General features: G+C 38.6%; 1 protein-coding gene across 1 annotated transcript in view; it reads right to left on the bottom strand.

The window, feature by feature from the left end:
* The window catches only part of eRF3 (eukaryotic translation release factor 3), a 252916-nt gene that overhangs the window by 160763 nt on the left and 65047 nt on the right, over nucleotides 1-27106 (bottom strand). Inside the window, exon 2 of the mRNA XM_067126266.1 lies at nucleotides 24837-25121. Coding sequence (XP_066982367.1) covers nucleotides 24837-25121 — 285 coding nt within the window. The remainder of the gene's footprint in view (nucleotides 1-24836; nucleotides 25122-27106) is intronic.

Here is a 27106-nt window from a genome sequence, read left to right on the forward strand (position 1 = left end):
CGTAGGTAAGAAGAATCTTGTGCAAGTCCGTCATGCACTTTTCCTTTGATGGGGATTGAAGCAGCCAGTTGTCCAGATACAGAATGACATTGATCCCTATTAAGTGAAGCCATTTTGAGAGAGGAGCAAGGACTAAAGTGAACACTTGAGGGGCTGTCGAAAGGCCAAAGCAAAGAGCCCGAAAATGATGTAGTTTGTCCTGAAAGACGAACCTTGGATACTTCCTGAAGTCTGGATGAATCGGGATGTGGAAATATGCGTCCTGCATATCCAAGGTTATCATCCAGTCGCCCTGGATTGAGGGCGCTTACATCGAGAACTGGTCTCCAGCCCCACCCCCGATGTTTTCGGAACCACAAAGACGTGGTTGTAAAAGCCCTCTGTGTTGGTGTTCTCGACTTCCTCTGTGGCCCTCTTTTGGATGAGGGAGGAAACTTCCTTCAAAAGGGTTGAATGTCTCTCTCAGCCTCTTGAGTAAGCTGACAGGCCCTCTTTTGGATGAGGGAGGAAACTTCCTCCAAGAGGGTTGAATATCTCTCTCAGCCTCTCGAGTAAGCTGACTATGTTATGGGAGAAGTGACTTACAAGGGGGGCACTCCAGGAACAGAATGATGTAGACCTCCTTCAGAACCTTGATGATCTACAGCTCTGCTCCTGCGATCAGCCACTTTTCCCAAAACTCTAGGAGTCTGGCTCCTACCGGTGCATGAAGGACTTCCTTCTCACTTTTTGTGTACTGTCTTGATGAGTCATCCTTAATGGACCCGGCAGTGAATCAGACATTGGAACGGGTCCTAAACTGAGATCTGGGTCTACCGCCACGAAAGGGCTGCTGCTGGAGGGGAGAGGCTGTCTTTGGTGTAAAGGCAGGCAAATCCTTGGAATGCTTAGAGGCTTGGGCCAACAAATCATGTCGACTTCTTCTGAAGGTCGGGCGCAATTTCCTTAACTGTGTCCTGAGGGAAGAGGTGATGCTGGTCCAGAGGTGAAAATAACAGGGCAGATTTCTGCATCTGTGTGACTCCCTTAGTGGTAAAGGAGCACCAGAGTTCTCTCTTCTTTAGCACTCCCAAAGGTAAATACACTGAAAGCTCTAGAGAGCCATCTCTAAAGGCCTTGTCCGCACAGGACAGGACTCCCAGCCAGTCTGAGGCGATGTCTCCTGATAAATCCTGGAAGTCCTCTATTTTCTTAGCCAGCGCTCCCACTGCCCAGTCAAGAAAGCTAAGAACTTCAAAAACTTGAAAGATACTTTCATAGAGCTGCATAGGAAGGAAAAGTAAGTTCTTGGTCTACATCTTCCTCTTCTGAGGAGACCGGGGATAGGATAGCATCATGAGAAGTCTTGGGAGTGTAGGGAGCGTTTTTAAACAAGCTCATGATTTCAGCCAACTGTCACTTAATAGGAGCCAACGACGGTTCGCCTTGATCTAAAGGTGAAGACGACAGAGACCGCGGTCTCTATTGAAGAATTGGTGCCAAGCAATCGGGAACTGGCACCAGGGGCTCAGAAAGATGAGCCAGACGTTTGGTCACTGACATTGGGTGCCTATGAGTGGACGCTGGGCGCTTGCGAGCCAGGTGAGGGCGCTCAGGTGAGAAAGTCTCTGGACTGTCCCATTTAGATGAAGGTGAATGCTCGATCAGGGCAGGGACATAAAGGTCCACAGCGTAACTACAAGAAGGCTGTGGGCTGGTACTAGCCTTCTTATACTGCTTAAAGGGAAGTGGATCTGAACAGCGACCAACATCCATGAAGGGCGCTTAAGTGGTTGTGAAGAATCTAGGTATCATTTGCGGTGTTGCCTGTCCACAGTGGAATCGTCAGAACTTGAAGACAACTGATGCACTTCCAAAGAGACACCTTTCCAATGGCTGTCTGCCGACACCTGGAATCGTGCAACAGGCGAGGCTGAGGGGGCAACTACCTGTGGGCAAACCCCACCGGCCTCCCTTGGACTCAAGGTAGGTCTTCTCCCAGGTTCAGGGGAGCAGAACAGTGACCTTTGTCTAGAACCAGTGGGATGGATAGCCACTTCCTCCACTTGCACTACACCATCACTCCTGAAACTGTTGAGAGGTTCGACTTCTTTGATCTTTCCTTCTGGGATAATACTACATTTGGATATCTTCATTGCCTGTTCCACTCACTCAGCATGGATCAAAAAACTGTTTAGTCCAAAGCATATAATTCTAAACTTTTGGATACCTCCTTGATGGTGTTCCAAATATGTCTTGAATACCCTGCTTCTACTGAACTGTTACTAAAAGCCATTTTGCTTGTCCTGGGGTTCTTGCTATTGACTTTTTGCTTATGTTGTTATCACGCTTTTTTTTTAGATAATATAACTTCAGGTTAGCAGCCCTCTTTACAAAAAAAGCACAAAATATTCTCTCTGGATACCTTAACCAGAGAAGGCCACCAAAACCTCTGTATATTCTATAAAAAGCTGCAAAATTCCTCATTTATTACTTCATATCTCATATCTAATGGAAGAGACTCAATAAATAAGGTAGATTTATCTTCATCAGGCTCAATACTTGGGCAAATAAACAATTCTAGCATTGTCACCAACTGATTTGCACTTTCAGCACATTCCAAAGTAGAAGCACCACATCTTGAAGCTGCTCCATGAAGTTGAAAAATGATATTTTCATAATAAAATAAATTTTTGAACATACTTACCTGGTAGTTATATATATAGCTTAAGTCCCTGACGTCACGGCAGAATTTCAAAACTCGCGGCAATTGCCGATCGGTAGTCAGGTGAACCACCTGTGCGCCCTCTACCCAGGTACCTGGAACCATTCCAACTATTCCTCAGATCTTCCATGCCCCTAGTCTCTAGAGGGGAGGAGGGTGGGAATTTAATTATATATAACTACCAGGTAAGTATGTTCAAAAATTTATTTTTTATGAAAATATCATTTTTAAACATCTAACTTACCTGGTAGTTATATATATAGCTGATTGACACCTTTGGTGGAGGGTCAGAGACAGCCAACATCGTTGGAATTTGCTTAGGGTTAATAAACCAACTTAAGGTCCTTACCTGGATTAAGGAAGCTGACTTCAAATAGCCCTCATTTTGTCTGCTTTCCTTAAGAGTCCAGCGATCCACTCAGGGCTGAAAGGTGGAGGAGCTGCAACCGGTGTACCAACCTCTATGTGACAGACAACCTATAATGAACACAGTTTGTTGTATATTTCAGGGCGCCACCAAGTAACAAAAATGATCATTTGACTAAAATTGATTGATTGTGGAAGACTGCATTCAATCTTCACAAACAACCATAAAATTTCAACCATTCCAAGGTAAGAACAAAGGGTATTGTTTTATGGAATTGGATTAAGGAAGCTGAGTTCAATGAACTCCCCTCATTATGTCTGCATTCCTTAAGAGGTCCAGCGATCCACTCAGGGGCTGAAGACCTCTAGGAGCTGCCAACCGGTGTACCAACCTCTATGTGACAGACAACCTATAATACCCTTTGTTCTGGGCATTCACCAAGGAACAAAATGATCATCTGACTAAAATCAATGATTGTGGAAGACTGCGTTCAATCTTCACAAACAACCATCAAATTTCAACCATTCCAAGGCAAGAACAAAGGGTATTGTTTTTATGGGATTGGATTAAGGAAGCTGACTTCAATGAAAAGTGCCCTCTCATTATGTCTGCATTCCTTAAGAGATCCAGCGATCCACCCAGGGGCTGAAAATCTCTAGGGGCTGTCAACAAATGTGTATAACCTCTATGTGACTAGACCTCCTCTCAATATGATTTTTGTTCCAGAATCTACCAAGGAACTTTCATCCCAATGATTGCGGAAGACTGCGTCCAGTCTTCACAAACAACCATAAAAATTCTCAATTCCAAGGTAAGAAAAAGGGTATTGGTTTATGGGATTGTATGGGTATTCCCTCTCCCATTACTGAATTAGATGCTATAAACGGACCCAGCGTATAGCAATCTTCGTAAATAATGTTGGACTTGTTTTAGATAGTGAGAGGCAAATACTAACTAACTTGCTTCTCCAGAAGGTCGTGTCCAAGATACTCTGCAGGGACCTGTTCTGTTTAAGAGCTACAGAGGTTGCTACTGCCCTGACCTCGTGCGTCTTTACTTTCAGAATCTTGTAGTCTATCTCTACATTCCATATGTGCTTCTTTTATCAACTGTCTGATAAAATAAAACAGAGCATTCTTCGACATCTGTACAGAGAGTTTTTTTTGACTGAGCACCAAAGCCCTTCTGAATTCCTTCTTAAGTCCTTTGTCCTATCCAGGTAGAGCCTTAGAGCCCTTACTGGAATAGGACTCTCTCTCTCTCCTCCCCTGTTATGTCCGTTAGATTTGGAATCTCGAACGTTCTGGGCCAGGGTTGTGATGAGTATTCATTTTTTTGCAAGGAAGCCTAGTTGCAGTGAGCAGATTGCCTTGCTTTGTCTAAAATCTATATTCTTGCTGAGAGCATGTATCTCACTAACTCTTTTCTGTTTGTACAGAGCCAAACTGACCAAGAAAAGAGTTTTCATGGTGAGGTCCTTTAAAGATGTCCTCTGCAAAGGGATCGAACCTACTCCCCTGAGGAACCTCAGGACCACGTCTAGGTTCCATGCTGGTGAGTTCTCTATATACAAATTTGGGTTACAGAAATATTGGAAGAGGACACATGGTTGTCCTTGCACCATCCTCTAAATATTCTCCCACTTGGATTTGTGATACCTTAATGGTGGATAACTTCCTTGATCTTCAGCTAGAGCATGACCTCACTAACTCTTTCTACAGCACCAAACTGCCTCAAGAAAAAACTTCATGTGAGCTCTTGTGAGTTTTTCGATAGTCCGAAAGTTACTAGTAGCGCTTGTAGGTTTTGGTAATATCTTTCCAAGTGGGGTTGTTTGAGTAGATCTACTCTCTGAGGTAGGCTACTCGGGATGTCCACCATCCAATCCAGTACCTCTGTGAACCAATCTCTTGTCGGCCAGTAAAGGGCCACAAGGGTCAACGGTCCTCTCATGTGACACAAATTTTTCAGTACCCTGTGTATTATCTTGAAAAGGGAAATGCATACACGTCCAAGTTGGACCAGTCCATCAGGAACGCTTCTATGTATATAGCCCGGATCTGGTACTGGAGAGCAGTAAGTTTCCAACCTCTTCGTTTGCGCTGTGGCGAAGAGATCCATGCAGGACGTCCCCAAAGTCGCCACATGCCTGAAGATGTCTGAAGTAGCGTCCATTCTGTTGAGAGGACTTGATTTTTTCCTGCTCAGAATGTCCGCCCTCACATTTTTTCTCCCCTTGGATAAAGTGGGTTACTAGTTTGACATTCTTCTCCTTTGCCCAGAGAAGAAGTTCTCTTATTGTCTCGTATAGAGACCTGGAGTGAGTGCCCCCTTGTTTGCTGATGTAGGCCAACGCTGCCGTGTTGTCGGTGTTGACCTGCACCTCTCTTGTTCTCCACTGTGTTGGAACTCCCTGAGAGCTAGAAGGATTGCAGTTAGTTCCTTCTAATTGATGTTTTCCTCCTGCTCTCTGTCCCCGAGACTTTTATTTCCCTAGTGTTGCTCCCCATACTGAGTCCGACGTGCGTCGGAGAACAACACTAGGTCTGGGCTCCTCTAATATAGAGAAGGGACCTCCTGGAGCTTGACGGGGTCATTCCACCACTCTAAACTCAGCCTTATTGGTTCCGAAATGGGGATGCACTTGGTCTCCAGTTCCATTTCCTTGTCCCAGTTCTGATTTAGATGAAACTGTAACGGGCATAGAATTAATCTTCCAAAGGAAAACAAACTGTTCTAGCGAGGAAAGGGTCCTCAGCAGACTCATCCATTCCTTTGCCGAGCATGTCTGTCTCTTTAGAAAGTCCTGAAATTTTCTTAAGGCTTGTCCTGTTCTTGCAACAGAAGGAAAAGCCCGAAAATCCTGACTCTGAATCTTCATCCTAAGGTACAGAACCTCTTGGGATGGGATCAGCTGAGATTTCTCTCTGTTTATCAGAAGACCTAATTCTTCGTATATACATGAATCGTGGTGTGAAGATCCTCCAGGCAGCGTGTGTGGGAAGGAGCTCTGAGGAGCCAGTCGCCAAGTACAAGGAGATTCCGATGTCTCTCGTGTGAAGAAAAAATCTGCTACATTGGTAATCATCCTTGTGAAAATCTTGTTAGACGCTTGTTGCCAGTGCATCTTGCGCCCTGAGCTACCTCCACGTCTTGGCTTCCAATATCTTGAAGCCTGATGTCCTGACGTCCAATGCCTTGACGATTGACGTCTTGAGTTCATTGACGCTTGTCATCATGGTTTTCATTCCTAGATGCTTGACGCCAGAGCATCCAGCGTCTAGAGTTTCATTCACTACGTTCAGCGTTTTAAACTTCTGGACATCTAGAAGCTTTAGTTGGACGTCTATTATTATCCTTCTTCTCTTTGCCTGGTTGTCACGCTTGCACCAGAGAAGACAAAGTCTGCTGCATATTTTGTAGTAAAGCTATATGCGGGGCTTCCTGCTGTTGGGGACAGGCTGGGAAACATCAACTACGGGAATTATTTCCTCCTCAACGTCAATAATGGATCGTGGAGAGGGTTCAGCAGACGCAGTACCAATCCGAAGGAGGAAAAGGAGAATTTACGGAAGGCAGCACAGTGTCCACCACGCTCTTGCAGCCTGGTATCCTGACTGAACAGAACTGTCTACGTTTGTTCTTAGTAGGAGAGCTACCCTTGGGGCTGGAAGGGAAGAGCTCTGGGCTGCTCCAATGGCTACAACCTGGAGTCTATGAAGTCTTATCATGACGTCCCTCAATATTGGGTAACTTGCTCTTGAGAGGTCTCGACTCCAGAGCCAGACGTCAGCCACGTCTGCTTAGACCGAAACAGAGAGACCGAAACTGGAAAAAACTTTTCCCGTGGACGAACTTCAGAAAATTCTTGGAGTTCGGGTGCATGGGAATAAGAAAATACGCATCCTGGAGGTCCAGTGAGGCCAGCTGTCTGACTGCAGCTAGAACCGATTTTGTCGTTTCCATAGCGACCTTTGTTTATTGCAAAAAAAGTTGAGTGCAATCCGTCTAGCACCGGTCTCTAACCCCCAAGCATTTGGGGATCAGGAATAACCGAATGTAGAATCCTGGGGAATTCGGATCTTGAACTCTCTGTCTGGTCTCCTTTTGCAACATCATAGACACTTGTTGCTGTAGAGCCTTTGCCTTGGTTCTGTCGTTGCATTTGACAGAAAGGACTATTGTCTTGTTACTAGAGGGGGCCTCCTCAGAGGGCGATCCCCCTCTTAGAAGCTGATGACAGTCTGGGCAGAGTTCTACCCAGTCTGCTGATGAAGAAGAGGGATTTATTTCTAGTTAAAACTAAGGTATTTATATCATTACCCCTCTTAGAGTAACTGAATGGACAATAGGTCCACTCTCCTTCTCTCCCGCACTTGCTAGAAACTGGACAGTCTGGCTCTTACCGCTGTCTGCAAGAGAAGAAAGTCATGTACTCCTTTTTCCCAGTGTAGAGGCTCTTCTCGTTGTCGTTCATCTACCCGTCCCAGAGGAACCTCTATAGGAGGGCAAACCACGAAAGAGCTGAGACACCTGAAACACAGGAGCCTCAGCCTTACTCTTTTAGTGATGAAAGTCGTTGGTAGGACTCTTCTAGCTGTTTTAGATATTAGATCTTACGTGGTTTTCAGGGCCAAGGATTAAAAGACCTCTCTACCAAATCTTGAGAGAAGAGGTGAGAGGAAAAAAGGGGTATAAATCAGTTCTGATTTTGACTGGACGTGACCCCATTAGCCAGGAGAGATCAAAGATGGGCATTTCTTCAGGATTCCCGCTGAGAAAGCGTAGCTGATTCGTTGGCACCACCTCCGAGTCCTTTATCCATACACGACATCAGATATATGAGTTCTTCGGTGTCAGTCGTGTTGAATAATTCCATCTTTCTTCCTCCAGCTCCCAGGGTCCAGTCCAGAAAATTACAGACCTCAAAGGTCCTAAGAGCTCCTTTGAGGGGGAGGTTTAACTCTGATGTTGACCAACAAAACTTCGTTTTCCCCATGGCCACTCGACTAGAAGAGTCAACAAGATTCGAGAAGTCTCCCTGGGAAGAGGCAGGTATTCCGAGGCCGAGCGATTCTCCAGTTTGATACCAAACGCTAAATCTTGAAGCCAGTTTGGCTGGAGGAAAAGCAAAGGCTGTCTTTTATTGTTCCTTCTTCGAAAGTATCCATTCATTCAAAACTTTGCGCTCTCTTGGACGAGCGGAAAAAACCACCTTTGAGTAAATTCCCTCTTAGATGCCTTCCCAAAAGAAAATTCTGAAGGCGGGATTCTCTGGAAAAAATTTCCTAAAATAGCTTCATAAGTCTTTTAAAGTCTGATGAAAGCTGATGGCCTTTATATCGTCTTCGTCGGAAAACTCTACAATAGGATTCACAGGAGAATGCGGGATATATCATTCTCCTTTTCCGATTGTCCGAAGACGAAATAGCGACGTCTTTTTCAAAATATTATCATAACGTTGGCATCCAGGAGTCCAGTCTCTTGACGCTGGCGTGTTGGCGTCCATTTTCTTAAAGCTTAACATCTTGGCGGCCAGCCTCATGACACATGACGTCCTGGAGTCCAGCTTCTCGACACTTGCGTCCTGGCGCCCAGCTTTCGGACGCCCCACGCCCTGGCGCCCAGCTCGACGCCCACGTCCTGGCGCCCAGCTTCTCGACGCCTGACGCCCTGGCGCCCCCAGCTCGACGCCCGGACGCCCTGGCGCCCAGCCTCTCGACGCTTGATGGCCTGGTGTCCAGTTTCTCGACGCCTGACGTCCTGGCGTCCAGCTTTTCGACGCTCGACACCCTGGCGTCCAGCTTCTCGACGCCTGGCTACCTCCTGGCGTCCAGACTTGTAACGTTCGCTGATCCGCCAAACCTAGAGGTTACTTGAGAACTGGCCGCCAGTGCGACATCGGTCAAAAGCTTCCTCGGGTTGACGTTGTTGCTGCATCTGAGCTGTGAGAGCTTTTTGTTGTATTCCGTTTTTGGACGCTTGACGCCAATGCATCCCGTGCCCAGAGTTACCTCTGCGATGGGGACTGCGTCGCAACGACGAAGAGAACAACATTACCTCGCCTTTCCTATGGGCAGGGTGAGCGCCCTGGGAAACGTCAACAGGTACGCTCGAGGGGACGACTACTCGGTAGCTAAAGCCTCTCGCCTCCCTTCGTCTGTCGACTTTCCTTCTCACAGGGGTTGGTGAGCTTGGAAGAGGTCTAGGACTAGGAGCACGACAGGACCGAGCGGTCGCACCCTCCACTGCACTTGCACTAACAACATATTAACACTTGTATTTTTTTTTTTTTTTTTTTTTTTTTAGATCTCTTATTGTCGATCACACATTATCCCTGTCTTCTGAGAGGGATTTTACCTGTTGGGCCAGGGCCTGAATGGCGGCCAACATATCTTTAAGTGTTGGGTCCTTACCTGTTTCAGTAGGGGGTTCAGAGACTACCACTACGGGAGAAGGATCAACAGGATAGTTAGCAAGGGGAAAAGAATTAACTATTCCCTGGTTATATCAAGAAGAGTGAGACACAGTACTCTTAGTTCTTCTGAGCCGGTCTTTCAAGCTTTCTCACATATACACCGACTATAAGCAAACCATTCCTGTTCTTCACATATACTGAGTGGGGACCCAAGGAGACTTTAGCAAGCCGCTTGCATCCCCACACACACATTTTCACACTAGATGAAGAGTCAGGTATGTTGTAAGAAATTCTAAAAGCAAACAAATAAAGCCAAGCCAAAGTGTACTTCACCAAAATAAGTTGTGAAAAAACACGGGCTACGAGCGAAATTCCATCGATGTTACCGACACAGCGGCAGGGAAGATCTGAGGAATAGTTGGAATGGTTCCAGGTACCTGGGTAGAGGGCGCACAGGTGGTTCACCTGACTACCGATCGGCGATTGCCGCGAGTTTTGAAATTCTGCCGTGACGTCAGGGACTTAAGCTATATATATAACTACCAGGTAAGTTAGATGTTTAAAAAGATAAGTTTACAAGAAGTCTCACAAGAAATATCTAAATATACTGTATCTGTGTATATATATACACGTGTGTGTGTGTGTGTGTGTGTGTGTGATATATATATATATATATATATATATATATATATATATATATATATATATATATATATATATATATATATATATATATATATATATATATATATATATATATATATATATATATACATATATATATATATATATATATATATATATATATATATATATATATATATATATATATATATATATATATATATATATATATATATATATATATATATAAAGTGTATGATCTAAATTTTGTTGAGGAGGTCCACCTCCCTAACAAACATATATAGCTGCTCCAAATTACAGTCCTCCACAAGAATCATTGCAAAGATGAAATCTCCATATCTGTCACGTCCCCAAGGACATTTAACCAGCAAATAATCTGCCAGTCAAGGGTACATACAGTCATTGCAGAATTGAAGATTTTCACTGGACATCAAGAAACCCGAGAGAGTCTTGTATGTCCAATCCTAATCCTGCACAACATCGTTCTTGTCACCTTGGCATATAAGGATATGACCAAGGACACACCGATAGATGTAATACTGCGCATTTTTTTATTCATTAAAATATTTTCCTAAAGGGCCTGCCAACACTTTTCAATTTCTGATCTACTACTGATATACATCTCCTCAGTTCTGGGGAGGTGACTGCTGACTTAGCAAGTTGGTTAGCTTGCTCATTCCCAACAACCCCAAAATGGGAAGGCACCCTGCAAAAATCTGTTTCTAGTGTGAGCCAAACCCACTTTTTGGGACAGTATTACAACAATTATGATCGAGTTTCATCCACGTTGCCGATGCACGATAATTTACAGTATAGTCATTAGCAGCTTGAACATTGTTTTCTCAGCTTCAGTTACAACTTGCAACCTAAATTTGCCAGTATATTTCCTTGACAATCTTTTATCCATACTGAATAAGGGTATTGTAAGGACGGGATAGAGTGACATACTGGCTGGGTGTAGACTGGTTTATTGGTGGTTCCTTACTGAATGAATGTACAGAACTTTTGAAGATGTTATTGGCCTGTGCGAGCCGCAAAGTAGCATCTACACACGGACAGCGCAAAACAGAGGTAATGTTTCGGACATCTGTGTTTGTTGGCAGACAAACAAATGGCGATTGTGAGAGACATAATAAACATACAGTGATTAAACATATATCAATGGAAAGGCCAGGAAATTCTACATATGGCCAACTGCATGAGATTCATACAGATAAATGAATACAATGCAGTAGCATAATATATGTGAAATGGCGAGACGTTTGGCGTCTTCACAAACAGAAACATACATACAGTTTGATACAGAAGATTTGGTGGAACATTATGAGTACATGATTAGAATGCTTGCATATATCAAGACAACAATGGTTAGGGAGAAACAGAAGGAAATATTGTATGGTAGAAGTTGCGTTCCTTGAGGCAGAGAAATCAGGATGTTCTTGTTCCCTCTTTGTCCGGGTCCCTCCAAAGATATGATGCACGCACGCACACACGTGTGCTCGAAAGAGACCGCCATTGGTGCGATGACTCTGGTCGCTTACAGTATAATGTAAAAATATATCAGTCCTATTCTACTTAATGTCATTTGTGCTGTAACATATGGTAATTGTTTAATACTGTGCGATGGTTGAAATACAGGTAAACAGCTGTTGTTATCCAATTCAGTTATAAGCAAAGTAACAGTTTCTCGGTCGGTTGTTTATGGCTGTATGCATTTACACAAGAATATAACATTACTAACAATACTTTTATCATTCTCTTTTACTTTTTTTTAATTAGAGGATGGGATAAAGAGATGGAGGAAAAGTTGTCTATTATAATTTGGTCTCTCTCAATGCCTGATCATGCTGCTGCCTGCACCTGTGCAAAATTTAAAAATATTTTATAAATAATAGTCTTATCAGTATTAATTGCTTACCCCATTGCAAAATCAAATTATCGTAAAGTGAATCATCGTAACTCGAGCATTGCCTGATTATTTTAATAGTTTTATCACAAAAAGTGCAATTAGTCATAAAAATGAGATGAAATTACAGTAATTAGTAATTAATGAATATTTCTCAGTGAAAAATACGGCAAATGGGTGAATTTTCCGCGAATAATTGTTAGATATATTCCACAGAGAAATCTACGAATATGTGAGTCCGCGAATCGTGAGAACATGAATAAGGGGGGTTTATTGTATACACACACACACACACATACACACATATATATATATACACATTTCAGTTATTGTTGCATCTGTTACGTATGTATTGGCATCAATACCCGAATATCGGCGCCAATAATTGTTAGCCAAAAAATGATATTCCACAGAGAAACCGGATTCGTAACCAGGGACTGCCTGTGTGTGTGTGAGTCTATATATATATATATACAGTGAGACTCTATATATTACTCTAATAATTTGCGTTGAGAACATGATTTAAGCCCGAGAAGTATATATTTTCCCCAATTTATTCTGGCAGCCTGTATTGTCACACACACTTCAGTGATACACATCACAAAGGTCGGCTTTCATATACACGCTTTTTGTCACCACATTTATTGTTGCAAAAGCTAATGAATTATGGCTAAAACTTGGCTTATCTTGGTTAAGAAAGCAGAAAACCCTATGGAAAACTGGCAAGTCAATGGTCAGCTAATGCAAGAGAGCTGGGAATCTCTAAAAGCACCGTCTCATTGTGGTGCATGGATCCAAGACAGGAGACCTTGATTCATCACTGAAGCGGAAGAAAGGCTCAGGAGGCCACAAAAACTACAAAAAGAACGGATAACATTTTAAAAAGGATTGTTATGGAACATCCATCAATGCCAGCCAAAATTTTGAAGTCTCAAACCCTGATCTGCTTAGGAACGTATCTGAACGGACAGTGCAACATCGATTGCAGAAAGACCTTGGTCTCCCATGTCGTGTTGCAGCAAAGAAGCCACCTCACTAAGCCTATGAAAAAAAAAAAAAGGATGGCTTTTTGCAGAAAATATTTGAAGTGACTGAAAAGTGTTTTAGCGATAGCGCTGGCAAGAAATAAGGAGGCCCCAAGGATCTAACCGCTATGCATCAAAATATCAAGATATGATGGTATGGGGATGTTTCAGCGGATATGGGGGTAGTGGGGATTATATTTTCTCCCAGAGAGCACTGACAATGAATGGAGAGATTTATGAAAATGTCTTGAAAATGAATTAGTCCCTTACAAGGAACTTTTGGGCAACGTGTATTTATGCAAGATGGAGCACCTTGCCACCGATTTCACAAGGTCACAAACCTTCTTAAGGAATTTAATATTCAGAAATTGGACTGGCCAGGCAATTCACCAGATTTAAACCCAATTGAAAATTGCTGGGCATACATGAAACGGAAACTGAAGGCACTAGCAGATGAGAAAACGTCCCTCCCAAATTGAAGGATGCCATCCGTAAGTTTTGGTTTGAAGACATGGATGCACAATATTTCAAAGATTTAGCACATTCAATGCCAAGAAGGTTAAAAGCTGTACTTAAAAATAATGGAAAATGTCTTTGAAAAAAATATAAGTGAACTAAAATTTTCCCTTTTATTTTCCTTTTTTATATCATTCTATGATTTGTTTACAAATGTAGTGCGTTTTTTTTTTTTTTTTAACACTGATATCCACCTATATACATTAGATATATATATATATATAATAAATAAATATATTATATATATATATATAAATATATATATATATGTAATATAACAAAAACTCATGGGGATGTGTACCATACCCTTGGAACAGCTAAAACCAGCAAATACTTAGAACCCTCTAAAGTCTCTTAGAACTGCCTATTTTGATAGTTCAAACACACACAAAACAAACTAAAAATGTTTATATGGGTATTATTCTACTTACAAAGGGGTTAGGTTCCAAAAAAAAAATCATTTGTTGGAAAAAACGTAAGAAATAACAAAACGTGTCTCGAACATAGCCTAGCCTACACTTCAGTATTCAGTATCATGTATACATATACGGTAGCCTAGCCTACATTATAAAGTATACTCTATACACACACGGTGTAGTAATTATTAATATTATCTAATTCTGGAGGTTCATGGAAAGAGACTTATGATAATTCGGTGCAGAGAGAAATTGAATAAAAAGAATTAGCTTAGCCTACACTATGGTATATTGTATACATGTACAGTAGCATAGCCTACATTATACTGTACTCTATACAGGCAGTCCACGGTTTACGACGGGTCCGGCTTACAACGTTCCGAGGTTCAACGCTTTTCAGATATATTCATCAGAAATTATTTCCTGGTTTACGACGCATGTTCCAGGGTTACAACGCGTCGTACGCCAATCCGACGGAAGAAATATGGCTCCTAAACAGCGGAATACTACAAATTTGGAGATTTTTTTGATGAAACTAAATAAAAATGCAGTTTACATCGTTTTCTATACACCCAAAGCATTAAAAATAGTTTTCTAAGGTTTTATGACGATTTTCGACGATTTTTCGGTTTAAGATAATTTTCGGTTTACAACGCAGCGGAAAAACAGAACCCCCGTCGTAAACCGGGGACTGCCTGTATTCACATATTGTAATATACAAATGTCAACAAAACAAATATGCATCTTTTAAAATGTCATGCCTTAATTCACTGTATCCAATAATATTGTATATATTCTTATATTGCTTTTAAATAATAAACTGTAGTCATAGCAATCAATATTTAGGTTTGGAAATCGTTTATATGGTGTTTATTTCGCCATAATTAATTCAGTTCAGACACTTTTCTTGCTTCAAGTTAGTGTCAAATGAATCTCTTAGATACAGTACTTTACTTATACAGGGAAAGGTTATTTTTCATTATACGAAGTGTTTTTAAAGTGAAATATAACTTACATATGTCTCGTTGTGAAATTAATTTATCTATTTTTTCGTTAATAGATGAAGATGACCATTTTGGAACGTTTGTTTTGTATAAAAAAAAAATTCAAGATTCCGTTCGCTATTTCCACTTGATTTCATCATAATACAAGCTTTATGTATTTATCGTTTATCAGCGTAAAAATAACAGTAATGTGTTCTTTCATGCCCAGTACTTTTGATTAAAATACTTTCTCTCCCATTATAACCCTTAAACGCCGAAGCCCTATTTACAAAAACGTCTCACGTATGCCGGCGGCGTTTGGGAGGTAGCGCCGAAGCGGAAAAAAAGTTTTTTTCAAAAAATCACAGCACGCTTAGTTTTTAAGATTAAAAGTTAATTTTTGTCTCCTTTTTTTCCCATTGCCTGAAGTTTAGTATGCAACCATCAGAAATGAAAGAAAATATCATTATCATATATAAATATTGGAATATATGACAGCGCAAAAAAAAACTCATATAATTGTATACAAATCGCGCTGTAAGCAAAACGGTTAAAGCTAATGAGTTAATATTTTTTTAGTTGTATTGTACACTAAATTGCGATGATTTTGGTATATAACAGATTGTAAAACGATTAAAGCAACAGAGAAAATATTATCACAAAATGATGCATGAATTCGTAACGCGCGGACGTAAAAAAAAGTTTTTTTTAAAAATTCACCATAAATCGAAATATTGTGCTAGAGACTTCCTGTTTCTTGAAAAATGAAGCTAATTTTGATTGAATATTACTAGACTGTAAGTGTTTTAGCTTACAATTGCAGTTTTCGACCATTTCGGTCGAGTTAAAGTTGACCCCAAAAGTTGAATTTTTTCTATTTATCGTGATTTATATGAAAATATTTCAAAACTAATAAAAGCTACAACAATGAGTTATTTTCTGTTGTATTGTACATGAAATTGCGCACATTTTCATATATAAAAGGTTATGTAACGACTAATATAAAACGATGCAAACATTACGACAACGTGATGAAAGAATTTCTGAGATGTTCGGCAGAGTTACCGCGCGGATGTAAGGAAAATGTTTTTTTCAAAAATTCACCATAAATCGAAATATTGTGCTAGAGACTTCCAATCTATTGCAAAATTAAGGTAAATGATTGAATATTACTAGACTGTAAGAGTTTTAGCTTACAATTGCGTTTTTCGACCATTTCGGTCGAGTTAAAGTTGACCGAAGGTTGAAATTTTGGCAGTTATTGTGATTTATGTGAAAATATTTCAAAAGTGATAAAAGCTACAACCATGAGCTATTTTCTGTTGTATTCTACATGAAATTGCGCACATTTTCATATATAAAACTTTATGTAATGACTAATGTAAATCGATGCAAACATTACGACAACGTGTGAAAGAATTTCTGAGATGTTCGGCCGAGTTACAGCAGCGCAGAGCGTAAGGAAAAAGTTTTTTTTTCAGAAATTCACCATAAATCGAAATATTGTGCTAGAGACTTTCAGTTTGTTGCAAAATGAAGGTACATGATTGAATATTACTAGAATGTAAGAGTTTTAGCTTATAATTGCATTTTATGACCATTTCGGTCGAGTTAAAAGTTGACCGAAGGTTGAAATTTTGGCAGTTATCGTGATTATATGAAAATATTTCAAAACTGATAAAAGCTACAACCATGAGTTATTTTCTGTTGTATTCTACATGAAATTGCACACATTTCCATATATAAAACTTTATGTAACGACTAATATAAAACGGTGCAAACATTACGACAACGTGACAAAAGAATTTCTGGCGCGGACGTAAGGAAAAAGTTTTTTTTCAAAAATTCACCATAAATCTAAATATTGTGCTAGAGACTTCCAATTTGTTGCAAAATGAAGGTAAATGATTGAATATTACTAAAGCATAAGAGTTTTAGCTTACAATTGCGTTTTTTTACCATTTCGGTCGAGTCAAAGTTGACCAAAGGTTGAAATTTTGCCAGTTATCGTGGTTTATATGAAAATATTTCCAAACTGATAAAAGCTACAACCATGAGTTGTATTTTGCTCTATTTTACATGAAATTGCGCACATTTTCATATATAAAACTTTATGTAACGGCTAATATAAAACAGTGCAAAATTACGACAAAATGACGAAAGAATTTCTGAAATTTTTGGCAGAGTTACTTGCATGGCGTAAGGAAAAAGTTTTTTCAAAAATTCACCATAAATCGAAATATTGTGCTAGAGACTTCCAATTTGTTGCAAAATGAAGGTACATGATTGAATATTACTAGAATGTAAGAGTTTTATCTTACCATTGTGTTTTCGACCATTTCGGTCGAGTCAAAGTTGACCGAAGGTTGAAATTTTTTGTAGTCGACGTACGGTACGTCCACTTGGCACCCAACAGACAATTTTAGTCGACGTATGATACGTCCAGTAGGCATTTAAGGGTTAATCGTACGATGGTTGAAATACAAGCAAAACAGTTGTTATCCGATACGGTTATTAGCAAAACAACAGTTTCTCGTTCAGTTGTTTATGGCTGTACGCATTTTTTCAAGAGTATAAGGTTACTAACAATACTTTCATCATTCTCTTACTTTTTTAACTAGAAGATGGAATAAAGAGATGGCGAAAAAGAAGTTGGTCTATTGTAAGTTGGTCTCTCTTGCTGCCTGATTGTACGGCAACTGTAGCCTACGCTGCTGCCTGTGCCCGCTCGAAATTTAAAAATATTTCCTAAATACTGTCGTACCAGTATTAATTTTTAACTCCATCGTAAACTCAAATTATCGTAAGACGAATAACCGTCACTCTTGCACTACCTGTATTTACAAATGCACAAAAATTGCAAACGAACACTGACCTGTTTTAACTTCCAACACAACGAGAGCAAGTGAGGTTAGCTCATTGAATTAACGTACCTATTCCGGCCTCTCGGGCCAACATATCGTACACCGTACGCTGCCTGATTGTACGTTGTTGCCTGCGCCAGTCGGCCGCAAAATTTAAAAATACATATTTTCAAAATATTGTCGTATCGATATTAATTGCTAACCCCATCATAAAAGCGAATTATTGTAAGTCGAATTATTGTAACTCGAGCACTACCTGTACTGTGGTGTTCCTCATTGGACGGGTCGATATCGTTCTCGGGTAGCACTGTGCTGGGCCCGCGTTCGATTCTCCGGCCGGCCAATGAAGAATTAGAGGAATTTATTTCTGGTGATGATAGAAATTCATTTCTCGCTATAATGTGGTTCGGATTCCACACTAAGCTGTAGGTCGCGTTGCTAGGTAACCAACTGGTTCTTAGCCACGTAAAATAAGTCTAATCCTTCAGGCCAGCCCTAGGAGAGCTGTTAATCAGCTCAGTGGTCTGGTTAAATTAAGGTATACTTACTTACTTACTGTACTGTGGTTTCTGATTTAAAAATCTATTTCTTCACCTTTTTTCCACTTTTTATTTTTACAAAACATGACTGCTTCAGTTTTATCCAGGGAAAATTTAAAGTCTACAGATGAGGCCCATTCATTTGTTTTTACTATGCTTTCATTAATGACTCGTTCTGCATGTTTTATTCAAGATGATGAATAATATATGGCAAAATCATTCATAAACAAGTTACTTTTAATGCCAATAAGTAGATTATTGCTGATATCATTTATTGCTCAGGTAAACTGTGTGCCACTAAGGAACACCACTTTCATGTGGAAATGTTCTAACAGAAAAACATCAATTCTCACCTGACAACTGCCATTTGTCAAAAAGTTTTGTATAAACCTAGGTACATGTCCATGGATGTTGTTGTTTTGTAGTTTTTAATATAGCATACCTCCAATGTCACAAAAGACAGCTACAGTAATTTGCTTTCTCTCAAAACCTCTACATATATTGATCTTCCAAGTTGGAGAATCTAATGTAGATCTGTTACATTGTGACCCAAATTGAGTGGGAGTCAAAATTTTATTTTCTCGAATATGCCATGTTAGTCGAGCATTTACCATTTTCTCTAACAATATGCATAAGCAGCTTGTTAAAGAAATTGGGATACTTTCCAGCTTTAGGCATAGGAATTATTATACCTTTACGCCATTCATCTGGAAATATATTTCGAGACCATAAATGATTATAAAACTCTTAATAAGTATGACTTTGCCAAAGATGCTAAGTGGCAGATGATCTCACAACAAATATTGTCACCTCTAGGAGCAGATTTATTGCTGCTCGAGAGAGAATATTCCAAGTCTGACAAATTCTCTATTATAATATATATCTTTTATTGTTTCAAAATTTATTGTTATTAATTCTGCATTTTTCTTTGTGCGGAAGTGTTCATCTAAATTTTTATCACTACTTTCAGTTGCTAAATTTTCTCCTATTACTTATTTCTTGTGGATCAAGTGTTCTTTTCCCATCTTTTAATATGGTATGTGTAGGTGTTTTAACCCTTAAACGCCGAGCCTCTATTTACAAAAGTGTCTGCCGTATGCCGGCAGCGTTTGGGAGTGAGCGCCGAAGTGGAAAAAGTTTTTTCAAAAATCACAGCACACTTAGTTTTTAAGATTAAGAGTTCATTTTTGGCTCCTTTTTTTGTCATTGCCTGAAGTCTAGTATGCAACCATCAGAAATGTAAAAAATATCATTATCATATAAATAAATATTGAAATATATGACAGCACGAAAAAAAAATGTCAAATATAATTGTATACAAATCGCGCTGTGAGCAAAACAGTTGAAGCTAATGAGTTATTTTTTTTTCTTTGCATTGTACACTAAATTGCAATGATCTTGGTATATAACAAATTGTAATACGATCAAAGCAACACAGAGAAAATATTATCACAAAATGATGCATGAGTTCATAACGCGCGGACGTAAAAATATGTTTTCAAAAATTCACCATAAATCGAAATATTGTGCTAGAGACTTCTAATTTATTGCAAAATGAAGATAATTGATTGAATATTACTAGACTGTAAGTGTTTTAGCTTACAACTGCAGTTTTCGACCATTTCGGTCGAGTTAAAGTTGACCGAAGGTAGAATTTTTTCTATTTATCGTGATTTATATGAAAATATTTCAAAATTGATAAAAGCTACAACCATGAGTTATTTTTTGTTGTATTCTACATGAAATTGCGCACATTTTCATATATAAACTTTATGTAATGACTAATATAAAATGGTGCAAACATTACGACAAAGTGACGAAAGAATTTCTGTGATGTTCGGCCGAGTTACCGTGCGGACGTAGGGAAAAAGTTTTTTTCAAAAATTCACCATAAATCGAAATATTGTGCTAGAGACTTCCAATATGTTGCAAAATGAAGGTAAATAATTGAATATTACTCGAATGCAAGAGTTTTTGCTTACAATTGCGTTTTTCTACCATTTCGGTCAAGTCAAAGTTGACCTAAGGTTGAAATTTTGGCACATCGTGATTTATAAGAAAATATTTCAAAACTTATAAAAGCTACAACCATGAGTTATTTTTTGTTTTATTCTACATGAAATTGCACACATTTTCATATATAAAACTTTATGTAACGACTAATATAAAACGGTGCAAACATTACGACAAAGTGACCAAAGAATTTCTGAGATGTTCGGCCGAGTTACCGCATGCGGATGTAAGGAAAAAAAAAATTTTTTTTTCAAAAATTCACCATAAATCGAAATATTGTGCTAGAGACTTCCAATTTGTTGCAAAATGAAGGAAAATTATTGAACATTACTAGAATGTAAGAGTTTTAGCTTACAATTGTGTTTTTCGACCATTTGGTCGAGTTAAAGTTGACCGAAGGTGGAAATTTTGGCACTTATCATGACTTATATGAAAATATTTCAAAACTGATAAAAGCTACAACCATGGGTTATTTTTTGTTGTATTCTACATGAAACTGAGCACATTTTCACATATAAAACTTTATGTAACGACTAATATAAAACGGCGCAAACATTACGACAAAGTGACCAAAGAATTTCAGAGATGTTCGGCAGAGTTACCGCGCGCGGAGATAAGGAAAAAGTTTTTTTCAAAAATTCACCATAAATCGAAATATTGTGCTAGAGACTTCCAATTTGTTGCAAAATGAAGGTAAATGATTGAATATTACTAGAATGTAAGAGTTTTAGCTTACAATTGTGTTTTTCGACCATTTCGGTCGAGTCAAAGTTGACTGAAGGTTGAAATTTTGGCACTTGTCGTGATTTATATGAAAATATTTCAAAACTGATAAAAGCTACAACCATGGGTTGTTTTTTGTTGTATTTTACATGAAATTGCACACATTTTCATATATAAAACTTTATGTAACGGCTTATATAAAACAGTGCAAAAATTACGACAAAATGACGAAAGAATTTCCGAAATTTTTGGCCGAGTTACCGCGCGGACGTAAGAAAAGTTTTTTTTTTTTTAAATTCACCATAAATCGAAATATTGTGCTAGAGACTTCCAATTTGTTGCAAAATGAAGGTAAATGATTGAATATTACTAGAATGCAAGAGTTTTAGCTTAGAATTGCATTTTTCGACCATTTCGGTCGAGTCAAAGTTGACCGAAGGTTGAAATTTTTTGTAGTTGACATACGGTACGTCCACTCGTCACCCAACAGACAATTTTAGTCGACTTACAATACGTCCAGTCGGTGTTTAAGGTTTAACATGGGTATAATTTATTTTCCTGAAGTTTTCCCATATTTCTTTTATAGGAGTATTATTAGAGAGAAAAGATTCATATTTCCTCCTTGAAATGATTCTACTTTGAATTACTTCCTTTTTAAATTTTGCAGATATTTTATTGTATAGAGGTTTTACTGTATCAATTTCTAGTACTAATGTAGTATTTTCTGCATCGTTCCTTCTAATATCAATAGTTTTATTTATTGAACTTTCTATTCAAATTATTTGTCTCCCGAGTGTTTTATATTTATTAACTCTGTTACCTTATCAGAACAGCATGGAACTTTGTGTTTTGTTGGATAGGATTTTGAGTTTGGTATTGCTTTATCAGCAGCATTTTTAATGAAATCAATGAGGAATTTATTAGTTTCATTATGGTCTTTTAACTTTCAAATAGTGGGATATTTCTAGTGTGCATTTCATATCGCTCCCAATCTGCTTTATAAATGTTATAGTGAAGGACATGTTTTGCAGGACTGTTTTGTAATAAGGAATACTGGGAAATGATCCCTGGTGTGCAAGTCATCAATTTATTCCAATCTAATCTGTCAACTATACTTGTTGTACATAGAGTAAGTCTACCGAGGAAAATGTTCCACGGGTTTTTGAAAAGTGTGCTAGTTTTGTCACCATTTATACAGCGCATGTCATTTGAATGCATGAATTCTTCTATTTTATTCCTTGTTCTATTTGAGTTTGTACAATTACAGTCCCATATTGGGTTGTGAGCATTAAAATCACCTACTATTAAATACTAAATCTTTAAGTTTATCAATGTTGTAATTTTTATTAGGTTGGTTGTATAAATTATGTAATTATCATTTTATTCATATTTTAATACTTGATATTTGTAAGTCAGTAAAGTTCAAAGGTACTCTGTCATAACATACTTTATGTACAATCGGCAAGGAAAGTGAGGATACAGTTTTTTAAAATCTTCGGACATATATTGCTCAATAATGCGACATCTGGCAACTTTAGAAAGGGGAGGAGCTTCAATCTTATTGTGTTGGGTTTTTGCTTGACCTCCTATAACTTTCAATCATATTCTACGGTTCTAAAATCAGTGATACTTAAATGCAGTAATAAGCTTTGCAGTATTCGTTCAAGTTGTAATTTGCAGCGACAGTTCTGAGCAAAATAAACATTTTTCGACATAACCTACCAAGTAACCTTACACAAATGAATTTATGACACCACAATGAATGGAATGCTTGTATAATCAGAAACGCGATCTTCCATAATGAAATCAAGAGTTCAATTTGAGCAATGTCCAACGAAAAACGTGTGAGAACAATAAAGGAACGAATGCAATGTTGAGAGAGAGAGAGAGAGAGAGAGAGAGAGAGAGAGAGAGAGAGAGAGAGAGAGAGAGAGAGAGAGAGAGAGAGAGAGAGAGTTGCTTATAGCCTAGGCTGCGATACTATATTTGAAAGTATGTTTTAGCAATGGAGAGAGAGAGGGAGTTACTGTTGCGTAAGCCTAGACCTAGAAGTAGAAGTAGAGCTACTCATTTCATTATTTTTTTTCTTTTAGAGATTGAGCTATACTATATTTTGTACAGCATGTCTTAGCAATGGAGAGAGAGAGAGAGAGAGAGAGAGAGAGAGAGAGAAACTATGGTAACGTCAAGAAACATCCAGTTACTTGTGTTTTCCCGCCGAAGCTCCAGCACTGCCCCTTACATCATAGAGAACGCTCTTGCGGATTTAAATAGATTTGGTCAACCTACCCTACCTGTCACAACATTTACTTCCATTAATTCCAGCTGACTTTTAACACCGTGAAATACAAACATGCATGTGCAAAAATTAAAGAAATTATCATTACCTCATATGATGCTGCGATAATAAGCCTGTTCATAACGGAAAACGAGTAAATATTGCCATTCCAATGAACTGTACTACACCGAGATATCCACACACCATCTTTTAGATCTCTATGAACGAAGTCATCTGAGAAATTCTGATTACTTCAGACATGCATGGTGTTTTTAAGTATCTGAATGTTTGTGTTTTGCAGATTTAACATATATGATATAATTTGCATTGTATTTTCATATTTTAGAGTAAATTTACCGAGATTGTGTTTTCTGTAAGAAAATTAAAATTCGATGAACGACATCTAATGAAAATGTATCTTCACTTTTCTTGCTGAGTGTACATATATAGCAGTACCTAAATTTCCTTCTTCTTCTCGAGATTTACTTATTGTTGATAATGTTTTGTCGACATGTAAACATATTATTGGTTCATATTACCCTGGTAACCATTGTATTTCTCCCAAATGTAATCTGGTCTGTAGAACATTATGTTCCATTGTCTAATATAATTATTGAAAATATTATGTTGGTGTGTTCAAGTGTTATATTTTTTTTGTAGATCAGCAAATTGCATTTTTTGGAAAAATTTATTTACAAGATTTGTTTTTCTTTACAAGACATGATGTGTCCAATGCACATACAGCCCTTTTCTCGAGTGTCTAAACTAATAGTTTCTTTATTTCTGTATTTTATAAAATTTTGTATAGTGTTTGTTAAACTGTCTTTTATTATGCTTTTGTTTTTGTTGTACAGTTCAATGAAACATTCATTACATCAACATGCATGTGTTTTCATGAGTCTTTTTTTTTTTTTTTTGTCTACTCTTGCCGCACTAATTATTGGTGATGGAGTAATCTCTTCTTCTAGTAAAATAGGTTTCATTACTATTACCTTTACCTTAAATACAGTTGTAATAGCCTATTTGACTTTTGCATATAGATACTATGAGTGTAACATCTGGGCTAGCCTAGGTCTATAGTTCACACAGCCTACACATTTTTATCTTGTGTATGGTAATACAATATAGTAACAACTTGTAAGGAAGCTGCTATATAAAAGAAGCAATGTGGGGTGCAGACTGACAGGCGGACAAGGCTTCCCCCCCCTTGTCAATAGTTAACTACCTTGTTAGGAAGTTTAATCAGCCAATTCCAACTTTTGCTCCTAAGCTAAATCCTATATACAGTATGCGGGGTTTGTATTTGTTTAGGAACATATACATACATACATACATACAAGTTGCCATTTTAAAATAAGAATTCAGAAGACATTTTCAGAAAACTAGACTGGTCTACACTTTCAAAGAAATGATTTAATCAACTAGATTAACAAACATACCAACATGACCAATAAAAATAACATTCACAGGTTCCTTTTTTGAACTTTCATCCTCCTCAATGGGCTTCTTTTTAATTTTTCTGGTGCCCTCACTATCAGCATCCTCATCCTCATCATCATCCGGGGTAGCAGGGGTTGGCGGACTGGGAGGGGTCTCCTGAGAAGGGGAAGGTGTGGCTGCATCAGCTGCCTCTTCCCAAGAATCAGCTGGGACATCACCATCACCATCACTGTTCACCATATTTTCATCAAGTGTCCCTCCTGCTGCAGGTTCAGGCGGCGGCTCTGATATGAGAAAATAAGACTTGTCAAAAATCATGAATGCAAATAATTCCAAACATGCATAGTACTAAGCGTAATCAAACCAGTGTTAGAGCAAAATCTTTTACCAGAGTACCATTTCCCTCAACTTTGGTCCATATCAGGTCATTTCAGGATAAATACAGCAAATTTTAAAATTTGTATTTTTCTTAATATACACACACAAAGTTCTTTACATAGGGCTGTAGCTTGCAAATGTGAGCTGCAATGGCCATCCAAACTTACTGAGGTGGGATGTTAATGTGAAGAACTTTAAGTTTGTGTGTTAGGAAATACATTACTTTTTAAATTTACTAACTGTTCCTACACAAATACAAAGCTCTGTTCTTTACATAAGAGACTAAGCCCATTGGTGGGAGGTATCTAGGTATTTTCTGAATCGCCTGGTAGGTTTGTCCAACTTGGAGTGTTATCTTTGTAGTCCGTTAGGAGCAGAGGAACAGATTCCACACCTCTAATATACTGCAATTGTGAGATGTAGCATATGCTAGACTTCTAAATCAGTACGTAAAGGGCCTGTACACCACTACTCAATCAGGCTGTAAGACCCCTTATTGGTGTCAGAGACGATAAAATAGGTAAATATAATCAATGCGCTTGCTTTATTATCCATTCTCTTCTCCCCTCACCAAGAGAGGAGGGGAACATGCATCCCTTTATATCCAATGAAAAGACTGGTGCTCAGGCAGACAGATTACCTGTAATCATGTCCATTTACCTTATACATAGACAGAATGGCAGACTGTACAGTAAGGGTATGTCTGTTGGCTCCCCTAGTAGTGTTCTATAGTTTTCTAATTAGATTTAATGCTTTTTTTTACATTTTGATTTCCCTTTTCTAATTAGATGGTTTTTACATTTTAATTTCATGTTATGTTATGTGGGCTTTCCAGTTCAAGTGAGTATCAAATACTAATCCTAAAAATTTTGCTGTTTGGCCAATAGGTATACTATGGTTTCTGATTTTTAAAATATATTTCTTCACCTCTTTTCCACTTTTTATTTTTCTAAAACATGACTGCTTGAGTTTTATCTATGGAAAATTTAATGCCTACAGATGAGGCCCATTCATCTATCTTTATTATGCTTTTATTGATGATTCATTCTGCATGTTTTATTAGAGATGAATAACATATGGCACAATCATCCATATACAGGTTACTTTTAATTCCAATAGGTAGATTATTACTGATGTCATTTATTGCTAAAGTAAACAGTGTGCCAGTAAGGATGCTTCCTTGTGGAACACCATTTTCAAGTGAAAATGTACTTGACAATACATCAATTCTTTCTTGAAAAGTGTGATTTGTCAAAAAGTTTTGGACAAACCTGGGTAAACATCCATGGATGCTGTTTTTATGTAACGTTTTTAGTATTGCATATCTCCGTGCAGTATCGTGCCTTTTCAATGTCAAAAAGAAGGCTATAGTAATTTGTTTTTGTTCAAATACTTTTCGTATGTGGTCTTCTAAGTTAGATAGAGAATTGAGTCAAAATTTAATTTTCTCGAATGTGCCATGTTAGTCAAGAATTTACCATTTTCTCTAGTACTTTGCCGAGACGGTACCATCAAAGGGCCCAAGGGTACTCAAATCTTTACTTTTACCTGTCATAAAGATAGGAGGAAAAAAATTAAACCTGAAAACCTTAAATAGTACCATCGGCCTTTCATAGAGTTTATTCTTTCACCAATGGCACAAGTGAGAATCGACTTCCAAATGTCAGCCCCCTACCCTACCCTACAGGGGATGGCACTACATACAGGCAGTCCCTGGTTATCGGCAGCCTTGTTATCGGTGGCCCAGTTTTACGGCGCTTGTCTAATGACGAAGACAGTCGGTTATCAGCGCTATTATAACTGATTTTCGGTTATCATCACGCTGTCGGGACTGCCTATAATTAGAGAGGCCCAAGTGTAAGGCAAGCCCACTTGCCAGGACAGAGAGTAT

The sequence above is a fragment of the Macrobrachium rosenbergii genome, chromosome 3 (genome assembly GCF_040412425.1).
Source record: "Macrobrachium rosenbergii isolate ZJJX-2024 chromosome 3, ASM4041242v1, whole genome shotgun sequence".
NCBI lineage: Eukaryota > Metazoa > Arthropoda > Malacostraca > Decapoda > Palaemonidae > Macrobrachium > Macrobrachium rosenbergii.